This window comes from Acipenser ruthenus, chromosome 8 (assembly GCF_902713425.1).
Source record: "Acipenser ruthenus chromosome 8, fAciRut3.2 maternal haplotype, whole genome shotgun sequence".
Lineage (NCBI taxonomy): Eukaryota > Metazoa > Chordata > Actinopteri > Acipenseriformes > Acipenseridae > Acipenser > Acipenser ruthenus.
In genome coordinates, this window is record NC_081196.1 from 24,793,609 (window position 1) to 24,821,259 (window position 27,651).

General features: G+C 40.8%; 1 protein-coding gene across 5 annotated transcripts in view; it reads left to right on the forward strand.

Annotated features, from left to right (window-relative positions):
• Positions 1-27,651, forward strand: part of LOC117406669 (homeobox protein PKNOX1-like) — a 149,320-nt gene that overhangs the window by 76,239 nt on the left and 45,430 nt on the right. For all 5 annotated transcript variants that reach the window (XR_009329347.1, XM_034010884.3, XM_059028749.1 and 2 more), the window contains 3 exons: positions 2,400-2,571; positions 6,343-6,513; positions 23,233-23,347. Coding sequence is in view for 4 of the 5 variants with exons in the window: in XM_034010884.3 (XP_033866775.1) it covers positions 2,400-2,571; positions 6,343-6,513; positions 23,233-23,347 (458 nt within the window). In the remaining variant the exon portion in view is untranslated. The remainder of the gene's footprint in view (positions 1-2,399; positions 2,572-6,342; positions 6,514-23,232; positions 23,348-27,651) is intronic.

Here is a 27,651-nt window from a genome sequence, read left to right on the forward strand (position 1 = left end):
TGCGTTTGCAGTTCCAAGTACTCTTTCTGTGTACATTGTTTTTGGTTTGGTTTTTTTAAACGCTTTGTAAAGTGCCTTTTTTCACTGAATATTTTTTTTAATTGACCTATTAAACCATTTTGGCCATTTTGTTTTAGATTTAGATTTGTCTGCTTTTGGGATGTAATTTTTTTGCGCCTCAGTGCTAGGCTACATTTAAAAAAAAACAGCCATCCTTTTTCTGCGGATGTTTTCTTTATTTTACTACAATCTACTTCTGTTAGTCTCTGTTTCATACCTTCAAAGTTTGCTTTTCTAAAATTGTAAACCTTAGCTTTAGTCATTACTTTGGGGGTTTTAAAAATCACTTCAAATGAGACCATGTTGTGGTCTGAGTTTGCCAATGGCTCTCTGACCTCTGTTTTAGTTATTCTGTCTTCATTATTTGAAAAGACTAAATCAAGGCATGCCTCCCCTCTTGTCAGTGTCTTGAAAAATTGCGCTGGGAAGTCATTTGTCATTTCCACCATTTCAGTTTCGTCCGTCGTGCTCCCCACTGGGTTTTCCCATTTTATATGGGGGAAGTTGAAATCCCCCATTAGTATGGCTTCTCCTTTTCTACACGCATTTCTAATGTCATTGTATAACAGATTATTTTGCTCGGCATCTGAATTTGGCAGTCTATAGCATGCTCCTATTATTATGCTCTTAATTTTTGTCCATTATTCTGACCCATATTGATTCAATGTTGTTTTCTTCGTCCAGATTTAACACCTGGGCTTCAAGACTATTCTTATGTATAGCGCTACCCCTCCGCCTCTTCTGTCCTGCCTGTCTTTCTTATACAGTGTATACCCACTAATATTATATTAGTCTCCATCACTCTCAGACAACCAAGTTTCTGTAACAACTATCACATCATAGTTACTTGTTAGTGCAGTATCTTCAAGTTCTAACATTTTGTTTCTCAGACTTCTAGCATTTAGATAAATACATTTAATGGCTGTCTTACCTGAGTTGTTGCCCTTGTTTTGATGTGGTCTCCCTTCTGTTTTTTTTGTTTTCTCCTGTCTTCCTTTCTAGTTTAAATGCTTCTGAACCTCCTCAAGGATCCTTTCTCTAGTAGATTGGTTCCCTTTTTGTTTAAGTGCAGTCCGTCCCGCCTATATAGATCTTCCTTGTTGTAGAATGTGCTCCAATGTTCAGAAAGGTCAAGTCTTCCTGTGTGCACCACGATTTTAGCCATGCATTTTGATTATGTATTTCCAGCTGTCCGTATGCTCCTTTACAAGGTGCTGGCAGTATCCCAGAAAATACCACAGTTTTGGTCTTGTCTTTTAATTTTCTTCCTAGCTCTCTGTATTTGTTTTGCAGAGATCTTTGCCTGTCTCTTCCAAATGTGTTTGTACCAATGTGGACGACTACTACCGTGTTGTCTCCTGTTTGTTCTAGGAGCCTGTCCACGTTCTCAGTGATGTGCATGACAGAGGCTCCTGGAAGGCAGCACACTGTTGTAGTAAGGGGGTCCAGACTGCGAACTGAACTTGCTGTGTTTCTCAATATGGAGTCCCCAAGAATCATGACCTCCCTTCTTTTCGCTGCCTTGCCAGCACTGTTTATAGGGTCCTGGATGTTGTTCCATTCATTCTCTTGATGCTGGTTTTGATCATCTAAATTTTGAAGTGGCTCAAATTTGTTGGATGTTTGGATTTCTGGTGGTTGTGTTTGACGAAGTTTCTTTTTTTCCCTGCTTCTGCCTACCTGAACCCAGCTGTTTTTACCCTCTTCCATCTCCCTGGTGGCTGTCTGTCAGCTAGGGGTGCAGACTTCCATGAATTGTGGGTGTGCCAGCTCCTCAAGCTCCTGTTGCTGTCTCATTTCCTGCAGCTCCATTTCTAGCATACTTACTCGTTGGAGCAAGTCCTGGATCTTGCAGCACTTTACACAAACTTGGTTTAGCTCTGCTGGTTTTTTTTTCGGATTTCCCACATCATACAGGTGTCACAGATTACTGGCTTGAAGACCATGTTAATTATTATTATTTTTTTTTAAGTTTAGTTTAGCTTCTGCAGCTGTCAACCTGCTTTCAAACTGCTTCTAACTGCTCTGCACTTTTAAAACAATGCACTTCTCACACGATGTTGCTCCCACGCTGTCGCTGGAAGAACTGCCTCGCTTTCTTGTGTTCTGTTGTGCTTGGAGCTCCGCCCCTTCCCCTTGTTTCAGAACAGCACTGAATTTGAATCAGCTGCTCTGAGTTTGTTTGATCAGAAAAAGACATGCAGCTATTAGAATTTAAGCTGCATTAATTTTCCAAGTTGTTTTGTTAGCTAGTCAGGTAAGACAAAACATATCTCCACAGCAAATCACAATGCGCTTTGTGTACTATAACTTATTTGATATTCTGTTTTTTTTACCAGGCATCCTCTCTTTCCATTGTTGGCATTACTTTTTGAGAAATGTGAGCAGTCAACCCAGGGCTCAGAGTGTATTACTTCTGCCAGTTTTGATGTGGACATTGAAAACTTTGTCAGGATACAGGAAAAAGAAGGAAAGGCCTTTTTCAGTGAAGATCCAGATCTAGATAATTTGGTAAGTGCAAGGTCACCTTTAAGTAAAATGAAATCTAAGAAGAGAAGTTGATATTCATATATATTGTAGGTGTCCATTCTGTAGTTATTTTGGTGCAAATGTGGATTTTTGAGTTTTGTTTGGTGTGTGTTGAACTGAAAAGAAAAATCTGTCGAAAACCAAAAAGATACCTAATAATTTTAAAGGTTAATTACGTGGAGTAATAAAAAAGGAACAGTTGTCAATCATGTCTGTTATCTATTTCATGAAAAAAGTTGATTACCTTGACGTACATCCACAGTGTGTACAAGTAAAAATGTAAATAGACATGTGCATAGAAGGTACATATGGATAAGTGACTGTATATAAGAACATAAGAAAGTTTACAAATGAGAGGAGGCCATTCAGCCCATCTTGCTCGTTTGGTTGTTAGTAGCTTATTGATCCCATAATCTCATCAAGCAGCTTCTTGAAGGATCCCAGGGTGTCAGCTTCAACAACATTACTGGGGAGTTGGTTCCAGACCCTCACAATTCTCTGTGTAAAAAGGTGCCTCCTATTTTCTGTTCTGAATGCCCCTTTATCTAGTCTCCATTTGTGACCCCTAGTCCTTGTTTCATTGTCTATACCTTTTAGGAGTTTGTGATTACTGTCAATAATTTTGGTAAAGAATGTCCTTATGACGTTGGAAGTGTGTTTACCTAGATATCGACTGATATGTTTTGATATTAAAACATCCTCATATCTCAGTGTTTTTAAGTTTTAATGGGGTTAATTTCCCACTTTCCCGTTTTAAACTGTGTTTAAAATGCCCATTAATTTAAGTTGAAATATTATATTCTATGGAAATGAGTATGAACTTAAATGTCATTTAAGAGGACAATGAAAATATAAAGCTGTCATAACTACAGAAAGTTTGATTTATGTGGTCTGTTTTTGATCTTAATTAAAGAAGGCATGCCTTACGATTACAGCACAGTGGAACATGTGGTCTGATGTTGTTTACTTGCTCTCAGCCAGAGATATACTGTATACTGTGGAACTTTATAGTCATAGTCAAGGAATATTTTCTGGGTCCCAAGTGGGTAGTCAAGTTTGCTTAAAATACTAACCCTAATAATAGTCCTACCCAAGAAGAGATCCAGGCAGTTAAGAGTTGGAACTGTTATACCAGATGCATACTGTGCTGAAGCTGCCCAAAGCTTTTCTCAGTGTTTCACAGACCTTTCTATTTCAGCCAATAAACTTAGCCATCATAAAGACATCACAAATATGTATGTTTTACACATGTGCAATAATATTTTTCAATTTAATTTTTAAAGCAATTTGACATAATAAAACTTTCATATTTGAACCACTGATAAGATTATATCCAGAAGTAAAGAAAAAAGTATGATCTATTTCTCAGTTTGCACCATTCTATTAATATGACACTACAGATTTTGACAACTCTCTTTATCACTATACGGGCTTGAATTTCAGCACAGGATCGCATATCTGCAACTTTCAGTGCAGGAAAATCCCGCAGAGGTACTTTAAAACACCAAGCTACTGTATTTTTGTAGGATGCCTGAAACGCTACAACAATCTCTAAGGAACTGAGTGTCAGTGACTAAAGCACTATGAGCCGCATTCTGAGTAGTTCTGGTTAAAATAAATAAATAAATAAAAGTAGTGCTGGATAAGTGCCGCAAGACTATTCTCTCGTACGTGATTCTCGGCCGATATCTTTAAGCATTATAGAAACAGTACACTGCAATAAGTAAACATTTGAAAAAAAAAGATGATATTAAATCAATCTAGGTGTTGTATTGCAAGCGGTGACTCGTTTTAACTCTAAAACTCAGCCCCATTCATTTTGGGGCGCCAGCGCACTGAAGGTTACGCACATATTACTCAAGCACCGTAAAAGCCGCCTACCTGGTTTACAGACTCAGGGCTTTCCAAAGACTTATTCAGTGTGTGTAGGTGGTACTCCTAGCTGGAACTACGACTGCCTGAAGTTAAGCCTCTCATCATGTGACAGAGTTAACAGCTTAGGTTTCGTTTTGAGGCTATTGCGCCATCATTGTAGCAGCTAGACTGAAAGGGGCGGTATCATTGGAAAGCTTGCAAGCTCAGCTTCCCCACCCCCCACCTTGTTTTTTTTTATTTTTTGGTTTATTTTTTTTTAATTATTATTATTTTTTTTTTTTTTTGAGCCATCTATGATTGCACTGTATATAGCAGTGACCACACATGGTTTTTTTGGAAAAGTGTTTTTTTTTTTATTTATTATTTTACGTATATTTTCATCTCTACCATATATGCCTGATCCTGTTGCAACTTGCATAATTTGAAAGGAAATTTTGTGGTCTTTTAATTTGATACATGAATACTACATGAAAACCATGAAAAACAGGTGGAAATAGGGCTGAGTGTAAAGAGTTAAAAAAAAAGAAATGGAGCGCTGGTTTAAAAGAAAAGCACCATTTTCTTCTGCTGCATGCAAAAACTGTCTCACAGTGATGAACAGCTGTTAGGGCTCCTGAAAGCAGCTTATTTTAAAGCAACACCAGTGTGAATGATGATGCAGTAAAATATATATGTAGTTTTTTTATATGCAAAAGTGTCTTTTTTTTTTTTTTGCCATTCCCTCCTAAAATTTTGGAATCCCCCCCCCCCCATTGGCTGCAGCATAGGGGGGAAATCCCCCCCGCACACAAAAATGAAATTCAGGCCCTGTTAAATGAGTTCGTAGCTGTTTTAAAATTTAAGTTTAGGTCTCCCGCTTATGTTAGTTAATTGTAGATGTAAAGAAAGCAGATGAAAATGATAAAACATAACACACGAGGTCTGTTCCAGTTTCTCCCCAAAATGTGTCTGTTAGGCAACCTCGTTAATTCCAGCAAGCTCTATTTTAATTACATTTTTTTTCACTAAATACACATATCTCTGGCAAAATGTGTGAGTGACTAGTTGTGCATCTTTACCATTTAAAAATGATAAACACCACACAAACATCACATTCATTTCGAGAAATACAGGTTGATGTACAAGAGGACATGACTGTCCAGCAGCAGTGTGGAGTAGTGGTTAGGGCTCTGGACTCTTGACCGGAGGGTCGTGGGTTCAATCCCAGGTAGGGGACACTGCTGCTGTACCCTTGAGCGAGGTACTTTACCTAGATTGCTCCAGTAAAATCTAACTATATGTAAAAAAATAATGTGTAAAAAAAATAATGTAATTGTATGTAAAAATAATGGGATATCTTGTAACAATTGTAAGTTGCCCTGGATAAGGACGTCTGCTAAGAAATAAATAATAATGACTGGCACAGAGACCACTAGTAATAAATAGTAATACAGCTGTATATGAAGATAACATCTGCAGCATTTTACACTCATTTCCACACTGCAACTGATTTGAAGTTTTCCTTGATTTATATCATAGATCAGTATATCATAGATCCAGGTATCATAGATCGGTATGTGGTTGCAAGTTGTGATATTGACAGCAACTTCACTTTAAACAATACAAGCAGATAACAGTGGTGCAGCTCTACAATCCATTTGACCTGATTTTAAAGTACTGCAAAATTTATCGGAGGGATGTTTTTTTCTCATTCTATAAACGCTTTGTGACCCAAAATACCTGATGACACAGACTGTAATGTAGAGCTATTGTTTGCACCCCTGCTAGATTCAATAAGTATGCAGATCTTTCCCATAGACAATGCAAAAAGAATAATGTCTACATTTACACAAATTTAAAAATGCTTATTAAATGTTATATGATCTGTTTCCCCTGTAGATGGTGAAAGCTATTCAGGTCCTGCGCATACACCTCCTAGAGTTGGAAAAAGTGAATGACCTCTGTAAAGACTTCTGTAGTCGCTACATTGCCTGTCTGAAGACGAAAATGAATAGTGAAACCTTGCTAAGTGGAGATCCAGGCAGTCCTTATTCGCCTGTACAGTCACAGGTAAGCTGCATGTACATTTATGTACTTTTATAATGATGTAGTGTTGTAATAATTATCCCATGGATACAGTTGTTATGCTGATTGTCTCAAAACAAATGTATCAACTACTTGCCAACATGTTTTCTAATTTACGCTTTATTCGGTTTTGTAGTTATGGGTCTAACCTAACACTGTGAAGTTTGATCATCAAAAGGTCTTGGTTCATGGTATCCTTGATGTTGCATCTTTTAACTTTTAATTTAGGATTTTTCTTTGTATCTGATTTGTATTTATCAGTATATATATATATATATATATATATATATAATGTGTGTATATATGTATGTGTGTATATATATATATATATATATATATATGTATATATATATATATATATGTATGTGTGTGTGTGTATATATATATATATATATATATATATATATATATATATATATATATATATATATATATATATATATAATATATTTTTAAAAATAAACTAGCTGCTTTATGTGTTTTTGATTTTGAACCATTTTGTGCTTATTTGATTGATTATGACAATATATAATCCAACCAAGAGCTGCACTTTGATTCTTGATCCCATGAAAGGTACAGTCTGTATAGGCAGATTGAAAGTTAAATAAAATGCTAACTTCATTATCTTTCCAGGCTAAAAAAATAAAATGAACTAGGAGCAGAAATAAATATTCTTATGCTCTGAATTTTATATCCATCGACTTCCAAAGTCTGTCAAATACCATTCTCTTTCAAGTACGAAATGTAACCATTACCGAATGGGATATAGCTCTTACAGCCCAAATTATCTGAGCACTTATAGCAAAGCTACTCCTTTACGAGTCCTGTCTGCATCAGACATCATCTCTGCCCCCAGGAGATATCAACGACTTGCATAGGGATCAGTGCCATTTTTCTTTCAGCCTGCTTGAGAAAGGAGTGAGCTCTGACCTTTCAGGGAAATACAGAAATACATTTGCTTAAATATTAAGAGTATAATTCTAGCTTAGCCTAGGTTCTGATTAAGTCCCACCGCGGACTTGTGTGCTGTGCGAAGCGTAGACTGTCATCCTAGGTTCGCCTCTGTTCACAGACGGTATCCTGTGCTAGCTTTCTTTTTTTTCCAGCCAGCTTTTTGCCATTGTTAAGGGCTTTTCGCTACACTGTGCTGTTGATTTGGCAGCAGCCTTTTCGACCTGAATTTATTCCAAGTGTCTTTTGCCGTTGCTGTGTCTGCTTTAGCACCACTGCCAACGAAGGCCACTAGATTATTCTAGTTAGCAGGCGATCTGCAGCCCCTGTCTGTTTAACAGTGCATGCTTGCAGTTGCCAGGGCTCTTTCAGGTCTTGACCTACACGCCAGTTCCCGTGGTACCAGAGCCGGTACCAGTGACCCGGTTTGGTACCAGAACCGGTATCAATGGCTCGGTCGGCACCAAGACCATTACTAGTGCTCCATTCTTGTGCACTCTGTTTGCACAAAAACTCAGCACTCCAGTCAGCGTTGTTCCCTATCAAGTATGAAATGTAACCATTACCTCATGGGTATTTAAGAACATAAGTATACAAACAAGAGGAGGCCTCCTGTTTTCTGTTCTGAATGCCCCTTTATCTAATCTCCATTTGTGACCCCAGGATATTGTTCCCATATAGGTAATTTTCCATTTTGGATCTTATTTTAGTTTCCATAAGTTTACATATAATAGAAATCAGGCTTATTGGTCTGTAGTTGCCTGGTTCGGTTTTGTCTCCCTTTTTGTGGATCAGTATTACGTTTGAAATTTTCCAGTCTGTCAGTACAACCCCTGTGTCAAGAGACTGTTGCATGATCTTGGTTAGCGGTTTGTAAATAAGTTCTCTCATTTAGCTCTTAAAGACCCTGTAACCTGAAAAAGATATATCAAAATTGCACGTAGTGCCTGTGACACAGTCAAGCCTGCCACCAGGGGCTAAACGACATAGCAGCTGCAGATAGTAGAGACAGCTGTACTCGTTTACCAAGGGGTCATGCGTGATAGCATAAAAGGGGACAGAGAATCGCAATCTACTACTTCACTTGGTTTGAGAGACAAGGAACTGGAAGGACCGGGAGAAACCGCTAAAAATAAGAACAAGGATTTGTGAGTGTTTTGTTTGTTTGTCACTGTTAGTAATTGTCTTTTGTTTTTGTAAATCACTAGACGGCGGAGCTGTCGCTTTGGGCCAGCACTACCCGAAACAACACTACACCACAGTCACTGTGTAATTGTTGTCATCCACCACAAGCACTACTGCACACACCCGGACTGGTGCCCGTGTATTGTATTATTGTGGGGCGGATAACGTGTGTTTATTATTTGGACTGCAATCCATTTATTATTGTTTCTTTCGTGCTTTACACATTGGTGTGTATTGCCGGAGGTTTATTGTTTGGTCGCCAGACCGGGAGTTCTAAATAAAAGACCCCCTTTTCCAAACAGATTACAGTTTCCTGGTGCGTGATTATTTCTGCACTGCATCACCTCTGCACCTGTTTCCATTCAGCAGCCACTTTGCCACAATCCCTAAATCGCACCAGTGTTAACTGTAGGTCCCAGACCTACTTCCGTTCCCACCGGTACTTGTACAATGAACAAGGTTACCCTTTGCCGATTCACTAGCATTTGCTGGGCTCAGCTGTGCTTCAGGTCTGACTGTTCGCAGTCCTTCCTGCAGTGTTTTGTTGTCGCTCTGGTTCTGCTAGTACCATTGCAAAGTCATTGACAGCAGGCTTCCTCCAGTTTTAGGACTGTTTTATTGCCAAAAGCTATATAGGTGGGCAATGTATAATGCTTCCCCGTTCCCAGCGAGCGAGGGTACCTCACCGGTACTGTACTGTGTGTTCCATGCCATGGGCACCGTACCGTGTGTATCGTGTCATGGATACCGCACCTTGTGCATCGTACCGTGGGTATTGTACCATGTTCACCATACCATGGGTATCATGCCGTGGGTACCGCGCCATGTGCACCGTATCATGGTGTCTATTGACACCGTGCTGTAACGCACCATAACCGCACCACACCGTGCAGTACTGTACTAGTGCTCAGGCACTGTACATTGAAGCGGTTCAGATCACCCTCTTGGGTACTATCCCTTATTAACTTTATTAAGGTGCTATTGCCTGCCACATAGCGGCATTGCTGCTGGCAAGGTAAATTTTGGGTTACAAGTACTGTATACTGTACCTGTTGCAGTAAGTACCATTATAGTAGTACAGCTGAGCAGTTGTTTACACTCTGCCTGGTTTTTATTATTGTGATCTATGCAAAACTGGTCTTCCCATAGAAGACAAGCACAGCAGATGCGCTGCCTGCTTGGGTCCAGAGCATGCAAAGGAGGCACTCATCAACCACAACTCTTGTGAGTTCTGCACATCCTTTTCTAAGTGCACGCTCTGTGAAGCGATCTTCGTCCATCCTCTCTGGACAGGGCTCCCCTCTGTCAGGTTTGCATGTACTCATTTTATTTATATATACAGCTCTGGAAAAAATTAAGAGACCACTGCAAAATTATCAGTTTCTCTGGTTTTACTATTTATAGGTATGTGTTTGGGTAAAATGAACATTTTTGTTTTATTCTATAAACTACTGCCAACATTTCTCCCAAATTCCAAATAAAAATATTGTCATTTAGAGCATTTATTTGCAGAAAATGACAACTGGTCAAAATAACAAAAAAGATGCAGTGTTGTCAGACCTCGAATAATGCAAAGAAAACAAGTTCATATTCATTTTTAAACAACACAATACTAATGTTTTAACTAGGAAGAGTTCAGAAATCAATATTTGGTGGAATAACCCTGATTTTCAAGCACAGCTTTCGTGCGTCTTGGCATGCTCTCCACCAGTCTTTCACATTGATGTTGGGTGACTTTATGCCACTCCTGGTGCAAAAATTCAAGCAGCTCGGCTTTGTTTGATGGCTTGTGACCATCCATCTTCCTCTTGATCACATTCCAGAGGTTTTCAATGGGGTTCAGGTCTGGAGATTGGGCTGGTCATGACAGGGTCTTGATCTGGTGGTCCTCCATCCACATCTTGATTGACCTGGCTGTGTGGCATGGAGCATTGTCCTGCTGGAAAAACCAATCCTCAGAGTTGGGGAACATTGTCAGAGCAGAAGGAAGCAAGTTTTCTTCCAGGACAACCTTGTACTTGGCTTGATTCATGCGTCCTTCACAAAGACAAATCTGCCCAATTCCAGCCTTGCTGAAGCACCCCCAGATGAGTCCAGTTTTCAGCTTTGCCCAACACCTGGTCGTCTAATGGTTAGACGGAAACCTGGAGAGGCCTACAAGCCACAGTGTCTCGCACCCACTGTGAAATGTGGTGGAGGATCGGTGATGATCTGGGGGTGCTTCAGCAAGGCTGGAATCGGGCAGCTTTGGCATGAATCAAGCCAAGTACAAGGTTGTCCTGGAAGAAAACTTGCTTCCTTCTGCTCTGACAATGTTCCCCAACTCTGAGAATTGGTTTTTCCAGCAGGACAGTGCTCCATGCCACACAGCCAGGTCAATCAAGGTGTGGATGGAGGACCACCAGATCAAGACCCTGTCATGGCCAGCCCAATCTCCAGACCAGAACCCCATTGAAAACCTCTGGAATGTGATCAAGAGGAAGATGGATGGTCACAAGCCATCAAACAAAGCCGAGCTGCTTGAATATTTGCACCAGGAGTGGCATAAAGTCACCCAACATCAATGTGAAAGACTGGTGGAGAGCATGCCAAGACGCACGAAAGCTGTGCTTGAAAATCAGGGTTATTCCACCAAATATTGATTTCTGAACTATTCCTAAGTTAAAACATTAGTATTGTGGTGTTTAAAAATGAATATGAACTTATTTTCTTTGCATTATTCGAGGTCTGACAACACTGCATCTTTTTTGTTATTTTGACCAGTTGTCATTTTCTGCAAATAAATGCTCTAAATGACAATATTTTTATTTGGAATTTGGGAGAAATGTTGGCAGTAGTTTATAGAATAAAACAAAAATGTTCATTTTACCCAAACACATACCTATAAATAGTAAAACCAGAGAAACTGATAATTTTGCAGTGGTCTCTTAATTTTTTTCAGAGCTGTGTGTATATATATATATATATATATATATATATATATATATATATATATAATATATTATATATATATAATATATATATACTCTAAGCCCACTCTTAAACTCAGGGGAGATGTTCAGGAGGACATTAAGATGTTTCAGACTCCTGTAAGTGGATCGTTCGTCCACTGGGCTTGCAATGTATCCAGATGACTTAATAATCAAGAAACTCACACAGACTCATTTGAAGTTTTAACGAATCAGAGCAGTATTAGTACTCCGTCGGTTTATTAACTACTAAAAAATGGATCGAGTAGTTACAGACTACGTCGAATCCCAGCTGACAGACAGTCTGGGCAGTCCAGTGCCTTAACAGTTGTTAGCTTTAATACTTCAATACATTTTATGGTTACAACATGTTTTGCTCTAAGACTACGCCTGCATAAAACTAAAGACGCCCACCGCTAAGTCCTAAAACATCCAATATGTCATTCTCATAGACTAAAACATAAGTCATATACCTTATAGCAATGCACCAATATAGGAGAGATATAGATTCCAAGTAGTTCTTATCTCCCAAATTATATATGGAAGTATAGAGTATAAGGTAAGGACGGGAACTGTCTTCAAAGGCAAAGATTTCTGAACACAATACCAGCAGTAATCAGCTTGATCAGAGATCTTCAGAGCATGGATCACACAACTTGTAGTTAGCAAGTTGGTGTCACTTGACTAGGATTTTACCTCAGTTTTTATAGAGTTTTTGCCTTGCTTCTTACGTCAGAAGTTTCAATTAGGTCTTAAACATTAATCAGCCTTAACAGCTCCTTTCTCTAGTCAGCAACATTCTCAAAACACCTGGCAACTCCCTCCATAAAATTAATTAGCCATCATCCCCTCGTCCACCTTTCCTACATCTCCAAAATATGTGAGGTGAACTTTTGAACTGATGTTATTCTTTCTTGGTATAGAAGGTATTTCTTATATGTAAAAGATCACTCATTATAGCAACCTTGGATTTCAAACCCCCCAAAACCATTAAAACTCGCATGAGTTGCCAAAAAGTTACTTCCTTCAATTACCCCCCCCCCCCATCTGGTACTGCAAACAAGCAAGGGTTACCAAGATCAATTACCTTCTCTTTGGCAAGCCTACTATATGCTTGATACAGACTGGTACCACTTTATTTTGACTAACATTCTTACTTTATTCCATTTGCACAGTCACCTTATCAAACAGAAGTCTCTCACTTACCTCTGCCTGCCTGCATGTAACACTTCAATAAAGTGCTGGCAAAGTAAACATGCTCTGCAGATCTCTGTGGTTTCAACATGCAGTTCTGGGCACCAGTATTCTCTTATCTGAAATAGGATCCCCTTAATACACTCTGTAGTGCGCCTATTTCTTGGTAAGCTTTCATCAGAATAGCCCTCCTGCTTAAAGTAGGGGTTACTATTCTCTTGCTTGTTTTAAACAAACAGTCTGTACAGTACTACCTGCTCCAACTAGTATTTGTCTACAAATGTCAGAAATTCAAATAGCAATTGACTGTCAGTAAGCAAATTAAACACTCTAGCAGTTACTGCCTGAAAGGTTACATTTTAGTTTCCCTGTACTGCTCCTTGTGATAATTCATCCACACAATTGTTACCTACAATTGTAACCTCCTTCCCCCTCCAGTGACCTGCTGCCTGCTGAACACTGATTCTGTTACCCCTCAATTGTTCAATCTCTTTGCATATATTGGCATATGCTGTAAGTCTGCCTCTGTGGTCAGAGTAACCATTCTCTTTCCAGGCTAGAGAGTGAATCTTGTATGCTTGGGCGCAATAGCTGGAGTCCGTCATCAGTAGCACTGTCTCACTGGGCGTCCCCAGATTTTTTGAGCCAGTCAAAGTCCCTCTAGCAGGGCTTTAGCTTCAGCTACTTGTGCAGATCGACCTGACACCACTTCAAAGTGATGTTGAGTTTCTTCTTAAATTCCAATATTATTTTTCCAACTGAGATTCCTATACCACATTCTGGGTTGCCTTTTCTGGCAGGAGCCATAGGAAAATATCAGCCAGTCAGGTACAAATATCGGTTGTCCTGCAGTTGTGTTGCTGTTGTGTATCTTTCCTCCCATTCTTCAGATGGGGAAAGATTTTTTGGAATTTATTCAGAGGCTAGCCCAGTGACAGTGGTATAGACTATTTTTTGGATCAGGTAGCAAAGTAATCCATCTATCCCACATTAATTTCAGCGCTTTCGTGTTTACCAGTGATCCCTTTGTTTAGGGTAGCTTGTCCTGGGGTATCACTGAAGACTTTAATAGGGTTGTCCTAGGCTAGGTTTAACAGATACGAAATTACTTTATTTAAGCAGTGAGTATTCTCTCCTCATAACAAAACTGCTTTTCTAAACTTATGAAATTAAAACCTAAACTCTTAATAGGCATTTAATCTCCTTTATTCTTCACTACCACAACTGCAGTTTGTTCTCCTATATGGAAGTATGCATCTAAAAGTTTACCTCTCACTCGAGTGGCAATGTCCTGCACTTCCTGTATTTACATCTTAAGCTGCTTAATCTTATATTCATCTTCCTCTGTCCAGGAAAATATTTCCTGGGAAATACTCTAATACAATGGAGCTGTTAATACTGAGTATCTTGGTACTGTATTCCTTGCATAATTAAATAACTCCATTACTGCTTGGGGCTGTTTCACATTTTCAAGTGATGAGATACTGCTAACTTTCTTTGTAATGCTGTACTTAAATTCATACCCTGGTATTTAATTTAATTTAATTATTTATTTTTATTTAATTGTATTTAATTTATTTAATTTAATTGTTATTTTTTTATTTCTGTATTATTATTTTATTAATTTAAATATTTTAATTAGTCTACCTCCTGTTATAATCACAAATGCTGCTGCTGCTAATGGGTTAAAAAGTTTAGGAAGTCCGCTGTATCTTCTGTTCTGTGTAATCTTAGGTCTGCTCCCTATGCATGCCTGCTGTCTGGGCTCTCTAAGACCCCACCTCAGATTATACTTGTGAGTTGGTGCAGCCTGTGAGCTCCCTCTCTCCTTGCTGGTTACTGCCTCTCTGGGTGGACTGAACATTCTCTACTTGCAACTGCTTCAGCTGACTTACTCCTTTGCTTGCTTAACTTCTTTTTCTGTCTTTGGATCTAAAAAGTTAACAGCTTTTCACAATATTCTCTTAGTTCCAAATTATTATAAACTTTCTACTAATATACTTCATATTGTTCTATCTTACAGTAAAATCACAAACCATTATTTCTTTTAATTCAATTCTAACTGTCTTTACACTATTTGCTATTTTTATAGAGTTTGCGCTCCTTTGCTCCACTGGTTCGGAATGCCAAAGAGGCTTTATGTTTATTTTAGAGATCCTACCTCTTGATAAGAGGCTTTCAGCATGCTAGCATGATTTTCCAGTAATGAACCTTCTACACAGATTCCATCCAATTCCACTAATAACATTGTTCCTGGTTACAAAGAATATTTTAAACAACAATACAGTAGATTAATAACAAGGTACATCATAGTATATTATTGTAAACTAACACAAAGAATATAGCATAATACATTTATAAGTAGGTTACTTCAACATCTTAGATTCTCCCATTGATGTCAAGCAAGTCAGCCCTGCTCCAGCAGGATTCAACTTCTCTCTCTGGTTCAGCTCTGAGTGGTTCTGTGAAGGCCACGACAGGATAAGGTAGCCATATTTTCACATCACAGGTATTTTTTAAAAGGAACTCAGTGGCTTTGGACGCCTGTGAAGGACATTGCCCCACGTTGGAGGCTTAATGTGGTGCTGTAAGCACTTATGAAGCCTCCCTTTGAGCCCTTGCATTCAGCTGAGCTGAAATATTTATCTTTGAAAGCGGCTTTCTTGCTAAGTGGGTGGGTGAGATGCAAGTGAGTCGTACCAATCCTGTTAACCAGACTGTGGAATTGGAGGCTTTCCACCCGCACCCTTTCCAATCTGACAGGGAGCGGCAGCTCCATACGCTTTGATTGGTGCGAGCATTAGTGTATTATGTGGACAGAACACAGAGTTGGAACAATTTGTGGTCTGTTAAATCCCATGGTAAAGCCTTGTCTAAGCAGAGGCTATCTAAGTGGATCACAGACACAGTGAAGACTGCCTATGAGCGAACCAACTTGCCCCCTCCAGAAAAGCTCACTGCCCATTCTGTCAGGGAATGGCAACTTTGTGGGCTTTAGTCCAGGGTGCATCTGTCACAGACATTTGCATTGCAGTGGTGTGGGCTACTCCCCATACTTTTACACAATTCTATCGACTGAATGTTGTAGATCCGAAAAACCCTAGTTTTAGAACGAGAGTGTTAAAGGCGGTTTCAGGGTCGGCCTTTGCATCATAAACATAGAGGTGAGTTCTCCCTCAATTTTTTAGTCCTAGCTACTAGTACTGCGGTTCCTCAGGTAACATGCAAGGTGGCCTTGGCTGAGCCTTGTGGCATTTGAGTTGTTTGCAATAATTGCCTTGCAACAGCTTTGGTATTTCTACCTATGAGGTAATGGTTACATTTTGTACTTGGTAGGGAACATTAGGTTATTATCACCACAAGTCCTTCAAACGCTCATCTATATGAATGCTTGTTTAAGAACTTTGCAATAATCCATTTTTAAAGATGGCAACAAAGAAGAAATGAGTACCTCTGTAGCCTATGACAAACCACTTGCATATAAAGATTATACACATTTTATGGTTTTAGTTTTATGGATTTATTTATTTCTACATGTTTTATGGTTTCTCTTGGTTTAAACTCAAACTATTGCTAATATAGTACAATATAACCCAAAACAACATAAATGCGTGTTGTTCATGTTTGTACATTTATTAAACTGTGAAGGAGACAGATTACCGGCCGGCTACTCTCTACAGTTTCATTTTGGCCCCCTTCCCTTTCAGGGCACGATCGTAACAACAGTCATGAACCCTCGAGACACTATTTTAAAAACAGACCATTCCGATTGTTCACACTCTCAACGAAAGAGAAGGATTTTACTCCAGGTATTTCCTGGAGACTTCAGACATCTCAATCTCTACTTGAGGGAACAGAGGTTCAAGATGCTGACAATGCAACAGCTGTTGCAGTCAGTCAGGTCAGGCAACTGGTTCACTACGGTGGACCAAGGAGACCTATTTTCACATCCCTATAAGACCCAGCCACCGGAAATACTTGCGGTTTGCCTTTCAAGCACTAAGTATGGCCTCTCTCTCTAGCTCCATGCACGTTCTCAAAGTGCATGGACGCTATACTGGCTCCTCTGAGACTCGGAGGCATCAGGGTGCTCAATTACCTGGATGACTGGCTGATATGTGCCAAGTCACCAGCACAGGCAGTGTTACACAAGGGATTGGTCACCAGCCACATCCCAACGGCTAGGCTTCACAGTGCTTAGGCACAGTTCTGGGCAGTGTTACGAGGAGAGAGGTGGTGCCCACAGATGCTTCCAACCGAGGTTGGGGCACTGTCTGCAGGGCATGTGGGAACCCTTATGGGAGGGTCTCCACATAAATATTTTGGAGCTGTGGGCAGTTCATCTGGCCCTGCAGAACTTGTCCCAGGAGATACAAGAGAGACACTTCTTGAGCAGCACTGACAACATCACAGTGGTGACTACCAGGGCAGTTTCCAGTCTCCCGGTCTCAATCGTGTTGCCCAGAAGCTTTTACTATGGGCTCACGAACACCTGTTTTCAGTAAGAGCAGTTCATTTGCCAGTGGTGAGGAATTGGGCAGCGGACCTTCTTTTAGAGGTGGCTTCCACAGTTCAGAATAGCTACTTCACCCGGAGGTTTTGAACCTCATCTGGGAGAATTTCTGGTAGAATTTCAGGTGCATGAAGATGGAACTCTTCGCGACCCAGGAGTCCACCCATGTTCCCCACTGGTATTCTCTATTGGAGAGTGGCCCAAGACTCTGTTCTATGCTTTTCCACTGTTGCCACTGTGTCCACTGTACGTGGAGAAGGTCAGGCAAGGCCGGGCTCTGGTCCTGTTAGTAGCCCCGAAGTGGCCCAGGAGGACCTGGTTTGCGTCACTGGCACAGTGCCTGTACAGTCAGCCGTGGGAGCTGCCAGCCCGTCGCGACCTGCTGGTCCTTGTTTCTTTTTTCAGGTCAAAAAAGTCCCCTGGGTCAACATTGTCTATACCTTTTAGGATTTTGAATGCTTGAATCAGATCACCACGTAGTCTTCTTTGTTCAAGACTGAATAGATTCAATTATTTTAGCCTGTCTGCATACGACATGCCTTTTAAACCCAGGATAATTCTGGTCGCTCTTCTTTTGCACTCTTTCTAGAGCAGCAAAATCCTTTTTGGAATGAGGTGACCAGAACTGAACACAATATTCTAGATGAGGTCTTACTAATGCATTGTAAAGTTTTAACATTACATCCCTTGATTTAAATTCAACACATTTCACAATATATCCAAGCATCTTGTTAGCCTTTTTTTTTTTTTTTAGCTTCCCCACATTGTCTAGATCAAGACATTTCTGAGTCAACTTAACTCCTAGGTCTTTTTCATAGATTCCTCCTTCAATTTCAGTATCTCCCATATGATATTTATAATGCACATTTTTATTGCCTGCGTGCAGTACCTTCCACTTTTCTCTATTAAATGTCAGTTGCCATGTGACTTCCCAGTTCTGAATGCTGTCTAGATCATTTTGAGTGACCTTTTCTGCTGCAACAGTGTTTACCACGCCTCCTATTTTTGTGTTGTCTGCAAATTTAACAAGTTTGCTTACTATACCAGTATCTAACTCATTAATGTAGATTAGGAATAGCAGAGGACCCAATACTGATTCTTGTGGTACACCACTGGTTGCCTCACTCCATTTTGAGGTTTCTCCTCTAATCAGTACTTTCTGTTTTCTACATGCATTTCCTTGAATCCCTACTGCATTCAGTTTGAGGATTAATCTTTTATGCGGGACTTTGTCAAAAGCTTTCTGGAAATCTAAATTAACCATGTCAAATGCTTTGCAATTATCCATTGTCAATGTTGCATCCTCAAAAAAATCAAGCAGTTAGACATGATCTCCCTTTCCTAAAACCATGCTGACTGTTTCCCTGGATACTGTTACCATATAGATCATTTTCCATTTTGGATCTTACTATAGTTTCCATAAGTTTACATATAATAGAAGTCAGGCATATTGGTCTATAGTTACCTGGTTGGGTTTTGTCTCCTTTTTGACTTGTGTTTGCAGTTCCAAGTACTCTTTCTGTGTACTTTGTTTTTGGTTTTTTTTTTTTAAACGCTCTGTAAAGTACCTTGCTACATTTGTTTGGTGTGACAAAGTTCAGTGAAGGCTCTGCCCAGCCTGAACAGTTTTGTTTAAACTTTTTGTTTTGGCCCTTGTGCCAGTTATTTTGTAAGTGTTTATTGCGTGTGAGATTTGTTTTTGTTTGACCTTTTATTTTTGCTCTGTGAGCAGTGTTTTGTTCAAGTATTTGATTTACTTTTGTTTATTAAACTGCGCAGAAGCGCTTAGCTGCAGTTTCCTGGTCTCTGAGTCTCTTTGCCTGCCGATTTAACACCTGGGCCCGCAAGGCTACCCTTTCACAGGGGCTAAAACCAATTCCAGAATGTTTTTTCCAATATTATAACAGCAAGAGAACATTCAAAGAGGAGGTTAAATGTCTAGAGACATAAATGGCAAAATCATAGACGAAGAAAAAAAAAATAGCAAATATATTAAATGATAACTTTTCACAGATTTTTACAAAAGAGGACATGCCCCACATGTCGACCTGTTCCTTTCCAGTTTAAATAACTTTAGCATAACAGAGGCAGAAGTGTTAAAGGGACTAGGAGCTCTTAAAATAAACAAATCCCCTGGGCCGGATGAGATCCTCCCAATAGTACTCAAAGAAATTATTTACAAACCGCTAACCAAGAACAGTCTCTTGACACAGGGGTTCTACCAACAGACTGGAAAATTGCAAATGTAATACCGATCCACAAAAAGGGAGACAAAATGGAACCGGTAACTACAGACCAATAAGCCTGACTTCTATTATATGTAAACTTATGGAAACTATAATAAGATCCAAAATGGAAAATTACCTATATGGTAACAATATCCTGGGAGACAGTCAGCATGGTTTTAGGAAAGGGAGATCGTGTCTAACTAACCTGCTTGATTTTTTTGAGGATGCAACATCGACAATGGATAATTGCAAAGCATACGACATGGTTTATTTAGATTTCCAGAAAGCTTTTGACAAAGTTCCGCATAAAAGATTAATTCTCAAACTGAACGCAGTAGGGATTCAAGGAAATGCATGCATGTGGATTAGGGAGTGGTTAACGTGTAGAAAACAAAGTACTGATTAGAGGAGAAACCTCAAAATGGAGCGAGGTAACCAGTGGAGTATTAGGTCCTCTGCTATTCCTAATCTACATTAATGATTTAGATTCTGGTATAGTAAGCAAACTTGTTAAATTTGCAGACGACACAAAAATAGGAGGAGTGGCAAACACTGCTGCAGTAGCAAAGGTCATTCAAAATGATCTAGACAGCATTCAGAACTGGGCAGACACATGGCAAATGACATTTAATAGTGAAAAGTGTAAGGTACTGCACGCATGCAATAAAAATGTGCATTATAAATATTATATGGGAGATACTGAAATTGAAGAAGGGAACTATGAAAAAGACCTAGGAGTGTATGTTGACTCAGAAATGTCTTCATTTAGACAATGTGGGGAAGCTATAAAAAAGGCCAACAAGATTGTCAGATATATCATGAAAAGTGTTGAATTTAAATCAAAGGAAGTAATGTTAAAGCTTTACAATGCATTAGGAAGACCTCGCCTAGAATATTGTGTTCAGTTCTGGTCACCTCGTTACAAAAAGGATATTGCTTCTCTAGAAAGAGTGCAAAGAAGAGCAACCAGAAATATCCTGGGTTTAAAAGGCATGTTGTATGCAGACAGGCTAAAAGAATTGAATCTATTCAGTCTTGAAAAAGAAGACTACGCGGCGATCAGATTCAAGCATTTAAATCCTAAAAGGTATAGACAATGTCGACCCAGGGGACTTCTTTGACCTGAAAAAAGAAACCAGGACCAGGGGTCACAAATGGAGATTAGATAAAGGGGCATTCAGAACAGAAGATAGGAGGCACTTTTTTACAGAGAGAATTGTGAGGGTCTGGAACCAACTCCCCAGCAATGTTGTTGAAGCTGACACCCTGGGATCCTTCAAGAAGCTGCTTGATGAGATTCTGGGATCAATAAGCTACTAACAACCAAACGAGCAAGATGGGCTGAATGGCCTCCTCTAGTTTGTAAACTTTTTTATGTTCTTACTCCTTGGGAAAGGTCCCATGAAATCCAGACCCAGCATTTCTCCGGGCTCCTTCACAGTAGTCGGCTGCATAAAACCTGCTGGTTTAGTATTCGATGGTTTGTGCTGAATGGCCTCCTCTCGTTTGTAAACTTTCTTATGTTCTTATGTCTTGTCCTGTAGTACTGTAAGTGTTTTTATACCCTTTTGTTTTGTTATTGTCATTTGTGTATTATTATTATAATTATTATTATTAAACGTGCGCATTAGCATCACCTTACCTTCTGTGTTTGAGTCTCACCTCCTGGTAAACAACAGTCGTGCAAGTGACGCTGTCTTATCACAGGCATCCAGACCCAGCAGGCCTGCAGCTTTGGGTCTTGCCCCTAAGCTGAGACATTTGAGCCACCTTGGGTTATCTGACAGGGTTATTAGACACCCTTTAGAGTGCCAGGGTAGCCTTTATGCACTCCCAGTATGTCTCCGTCAGTTGCGTGAACTGGACCCCACGACTTGTCCCATGGCAGATATACTGCAAATTTTGCAGTACCTTTTTGATGAAGGGAAATCCCCCTCCACACTTCAGGTCTACCTGCCAGCTATATCGGCTTGCCATATTAAAATTGACTCTGTCTCCCCTAGGAGCACAGTTCCTTGCAGGACAGTGTTTGAAGGGTGCTCGGAGGTTAAGACCCCCTTGGAGGGACTTTGTCCCTCTCTGGCGGCTCAGTGTAGTGCTGGATGCGCTTACAAGACCGCCATTTGAGCCCCTACATTTTAAAAAGCTTTCCTGCTTGACATTGTCTCTGCCAAGCGGGTGAAGTGCAAGTATTTTCAACTGCGAAAGCCTGTCTGTTTTTGCAACCTCTTGCCTTGCAACCTCTTTGGCATTATTCCAGGGTGCATCTGTCTCAGACATTTGCAATGCTGTTGTATGGGCCACGCCTCATACTTTTTACCAGATTCTACCAACTGAATGCCGTAGGTCAGCAGAACCCTGGTTTTGGGATCACACTTTTAACACACTTTTCATTGTGTTCCACGTTAAGTCCTGGTGTAGTTTGCCACACACCTTAATTGGACGTCTGGTGTTTAAATGCTAAGGTTACTCAGGATAACCTTGCAGCATATACACCCTCACTATACTGTAGACAGTATGTCATCGGTCTTTCTTAGCACATCTGCCGGTGCTGCAAGTCCTTCACTTGCGACGGCTTGGGTGTTGTATCCCATTCGGGAATAGTTATATTTCGTACTTGAAAGGGAATGTTCATTAGGTTATTATCATAACCCTGGTTCCCTGAAATAGAAATGTAACCATTACTCTTCAAGGTCGCTGCGTTCACTCCAACACAGCAGGCCTGAAGAGAAAATGTCGCTGATCCCTAAAGGAGCAGCTTCGTGCTATACGAGATATATCCCATTCAGTAATGGTTATATTTCTATTTCAGGGAACCAGGGTTATGATAATAACCTAACAAACTATGTAATCACATTTAACAAATTCGACAGTGCTTTTATTCAGTGTCAGTTTTATAAAAAAAAAAAAAAAAGAAAGCTATTAATTTAGTCTGAAAAATTGGATTTTAGCGAGTCCATCTTATTAGTTTATTTAGCAGATGCCTTTATCCAAGGCGTCTTACAGAGACGGGTGTGTGAACTATGCACCAGCTGCAGAGTCACTTACAATTACGTCTCACCCGAAAGACGTAGCACAGGGAGGTTAAGTGACTTGCTCAGGGTCACACAATGAGTCAGTGGCTGAGGTGGGATTTGAACCAGGGATCTCTTGGTTACAAGCCCTTTTCTTTAACCAATGGACCACACAGCCTCCTACATCTGTGATGCAGCTGTTCAGAAGAGTCTAAACAAACAAAAGATGTGTTTGTGTCAGAGTAAGAACATAGTATACAAGGATTTTGCATGATCATATACTTTGATTTGATATTTATTGAATCTTATTTGAAAAAAAAAATAAAACTGTCAAAATGGTGTTAAACATTCATTTTTAAATATTGTCTCCGAAGTGGGATGAGGGCTTACTTTGGAAGCTGCATAAGTTTTAACTGTAAAATGTATAGAATCAAACACATAAAAGTAGCTGAATTAATAATTTTATTATATACATTTTAGATTTTTCAAAGACATGAATGAAAATCAAACATTTGGAATGCTGTATTTGCTGAGTAAAAAGACTATTGAAGTGGCAAAATTGTATTTCAGAAAAAAAGGAGATTAAGCTCGGGTTTCAGTGTTCATGCAATTGCTTAATTTATTTTTTCATCTGTTTTATGCCACATCAGAATTCTGGCACTTTTACTGGCACTCTTAGTCCCCAAGGAATTGTGGTTCCTGCTTCAGCACTGCAGCAAGGAAATGTAACCTTTGCAACAGTTAACCCAACACAAGTTGTTGCAGGTAAGATTTTTGATGAAAATTCAAACTTCTTTGAAAAAAAGAATAACAAAGAAAAATACACATAAAGCATAATGTGTACATCTATTTTAATGATTTTATACCTGATATTTGTGTATTATTCAATATTTTCCCAGTACTATTTTCTAGGAAATACACAATATTTTGATTCAAAATGCTGTTTTATTTTGCCGACATTGTAATAATCAGACTTACATTGAATCCTAGTATACAGTAGGTACATTTAGACGTCAGAGGATCAAATTACGTTCAAACGTCACACATTGGTTCTCTGTTCACAAACACATTATCACCTGATTCTGTTGGCCAAAGGCCAATTGAAGTCTGATTATTGTGGCAAGTGCAATAATAGTAACTAGCTTGATCAAAAAACTAAATTTAAATACACAAAAATAAAATATTTTGAGTCGATGAGGAATGTGGAGAAAACATAAATATGTTTATGACTATTCAAAAGAAAATTAATGTTTCAAAGTATACAAAAAGCCAAATAGCCAATTTTGACACGTCTCCCGATGGCTTGGATCGTCCAGTTCTGTCAATTTTCTTTTCTTTTTATGATTTCAAGGTGAAAAACCTGGCTTGTTTTGTGCTGATGTCATGTTCATACCTTCTGCAGATATACTATTTTCATCAGCACCGTGATTGACAAGCAAAGTACTAGCTAACTTGAACATGGCCTCGACTTGCACAGATTCTGCTTCATCATACATGCCAGGGTGTGACAGAAATACAATGATTCTTGGGTGTAAATCTCCCTCCCAACCTGTGAGGTCACTAAGCAGCGAGAACAGAGTTCTTTGGATGAGCTGGTCTGACAGTTCTTTCCCAGGGTCGGGAAGTTGGCTAGTCTGGTTGAAGGCGAGACTCCGTTGCAAGAACGCATTGACCCGGAAGGGAAATGACGTGGCAGCCGCAGATTGGAGAGGCGGTTGCACTTGTTTACCAAGGGGTCATGTGTGACGGCATAAAAGGGGACGGAGAATCGCAATCTGTTCCTTGGTGTTGGTTTTTGTATTTTAACCTAGAAGGACAGTGAGAGACCCTAGAGAACGTAGCAGTTTTGTGAGTGTTTTGTTTGTTTTGTTCTGTCTGTTAGTAATTGTCTTGTTTGTGAATCACTCCTGCACATGTACCCAATCAACCACTTTACCACACGTGGTGTCAGACACGAGACATGGATCGTCACGCATTGGCAGAGCTGCTGGAGGCGCTGGACAGCAGATGAGAGACAGAGGAGAGAAGGAGGGAGGAGCTAGACTGCGGTCATTGAATGGGTAGAGCTGACACTTGCCACAACACCAGCCCCTACAGGAACACCAGCAATGTCGGCACCGAAGGCTCGGGCGATGAAGATGACGGCGGAGGATGATCCAGAGGCGTACCTGGTTGCTTTTGAGCGGATGGAAACCACCGTGTTATGGCCGCGGGAGTTCTGGGCAAGCCAGCTGGGACCCTGCCTGATCGAGGAGGCTCAGGCAGCCTACCAGACTATGAGCGACCTCAACGCCGCCAGTTACGACCTGGTCAAGCTGGCCGTTCTCCGCCGCCTCAACATTACGGCAGAGACCCACCGGGTACGGTTCAAGGAGTACCGAAGATCCCCAGAGACATGCCCTAGGGTGGTTGCAGAGCGGTTTTGTGACCACATGGTACACTGGCTGACCCCTGAGAAGAAAACCAACCTGCAAATGGGGGAAGCAGTGGTTCTGGATCAATTTTGCCATGTGGTCGGCGCTGATACCCAAGCCTGGATACGGCACCACAACCCTGACTCCCTGGAAGACGCCATGAAACTGGCCGAGGATTATGAGGACTCTAGTCTCCGCCCGAACCGGGATACTGTCGGTTCCCGCCCTTCGGAGCAGCCGAGCCCCTCCTCTCTCTCCTTCGCCATGACCATCAGCCCCGGGACCCAGACCTCCAAGACCACCAACCCCAATGGGCCCCCTTGCTTCCCCTTCATGGAGACCAAGATTGGCCCCCAGCTGGAATAGAGGTGCAGCCCCTGCCCCGTTGCCATACCAGCAACGGGACAGATATCTAACCATTGCCCACTCTGTCCCCCCAGCTTGTTTTAGGTGCAACCAACAGGGACATCTGGCCAGGTCATGCCCCGCTGCCATGGAGTGTGATGTGGCCGCTGTAATTGGGCACCTGAGATAGGTAAGTGTGGGGAAAATGGTCGGGAGGGGCCTTGTATGATTGATATGGTTTTAGGAAATGTGAAAACCCACACATTAGTGGACACAGGGTGTGAGCAAACCTTGATTAGAACAGTTCTCTTGGGCGGTGTGTCATGGCGGCCACAAGGTCAGGTGGCCATCTTCTGTATGGCAGCATACCCCACATTAAAAGTATATTTATCGGTAGGACCGATAAAACATCACCTGGTAGTAGGAGTGGCGGAAAGGTTGCTACACCCAGTTGTTCTGGGCAGAGACTGGCCAAAATTCAAAGAATTAATGCAAATAATGGCAGTCTCAGCCACTCACGTAAACATGGCAGAAAAAAAGAAAAGGGAACGAAATAGTGATGTGTTTTCTTTTCAGGCTGAAATGTTTTCTACAATTTTCCAAATAATGAAGACAGAATAACTAAAACAGAGGTCACTTTAAAACCATGCCGTTTGGGCTACATGATGCACCCGCTGCCTTTCAGAGACTGATGGACCAGGTTTTACAGCCGTTCTTCAATCTCTAAGGGTAGGCCGGCTAACAGCTAACTTGAGAAAATGTGCGTTTGCCAAGACAGAGACTCAATATTTGGGATTTTTAATGGGAAATGGAAGGGTGAGACCCATGGTCACCAAAATCCAGGCTTTGGTTGACGCGGCGATCCCCAAAACCAAGACTCAGGTGAGTTTACTACTGGGATTAGCCAGTTATTACCGCTGCTTTATCCCAGAGTATGCCACAGTGGTTAACCCTTTAGTCGACCTCACCAAAAAGAGTGCTCCAAATTTGATTAAGTGGTCAGCTGAGTGTCAGGGGGCGTTTGATAATATTAAGCATAAACTGTGCCAGGCCCCCACGCTTATTGCACCTGATTTCACCAAGAGATTCATCCTCCACACCCATGCGTCGGACGTGGGTTTGGGTGCTGTCTTGTCCCAAAAGGTAGACGGAGTAGAACACCCGATACTGTATCTGAGTAAAAAGATGCTACCTCAGGAGCGCAACTACTCCGTAGTCGAAAAAGAGTGTTTGGCCATTAAATGGGCAACTTACTCTTTTTACGATATTACCTGCTGGGACATTCATTTGTTCTTGTCACAGACCACGCCCCACTCAAGTGGTTAAGCACAGTGAAGGATAGCAATGCCCGGATAACTCGGTGGTATTTGGCGTTGCGACCCTTCATGTAGCACATGGTACACCATGCGGGGAAAGACCATCAAAATGTGGATTATTTTTCCTGGGAGGGGGGAGTAATGGGAAAGATATATTCAGCCGAGTGTTCCTTCGGCTCCACTTAGAGCAGTGGGATATGTGACAGAAATATGATGATTCTTGGTTCTAAATCTCCCTCCCAACCTGTGAGGATGCTAAGCAGCGAGAACAGAGTTCTTTGGACGGGCTGGTCTGACAGTTCTTTCCCAGGGTCGGGAAGTCGGCCAGTCTGGATGAAGGCGAGAATCAGTTGCAAGAATGCATTGACCCGGAAGGGAAACGACGTGGCAGCCGCAGATTAGAGAGGCGGTTGCACTCGTTTACCAAGGGGTCATGTGTGACGGCATAAAAGGGGACGGAGAATCGCATTCTGTTCCTTCGTGTTGGTTTTGTATTTTAACCAATACAACCCCAGAGGGTGAGAGACCCTAGAGAACATAGCAGTTTCGTTAGTGTTTTATTTGTTTTGTTCTGTCTGTTAGTAATTGCCTTGTTTGTGAATCACCAGACAGTTAACACGTTTCCGGAGCTGTTGCCTTGGGTCAGCACAAAGCCAGAACAACACTTCACCACAGTCACGAAATAAACTTGTATCACCCACCACGAGCACTACTGCACGGACCCAGGACTGGTGACCATGTTTGTGTTATTGTGGGGAGGATATTATTGTTTATTATTTGGGACTGCAATCCTATTGTTTACCCCGTGCAGTACACATTGGTGTGTATAACCGGGGGATTATTGTTTGGTTGCCAGACCTGGAAAACAAAATAATAAAATTCTTTCCAAACCAGATTATAATCATCTCTGTCTGTTTCATTCATGCACTGCATCACTCCTGCACCTGTACCCAATCAACTACTTTGCCACACAAGTACATTAAACTTAATTAGA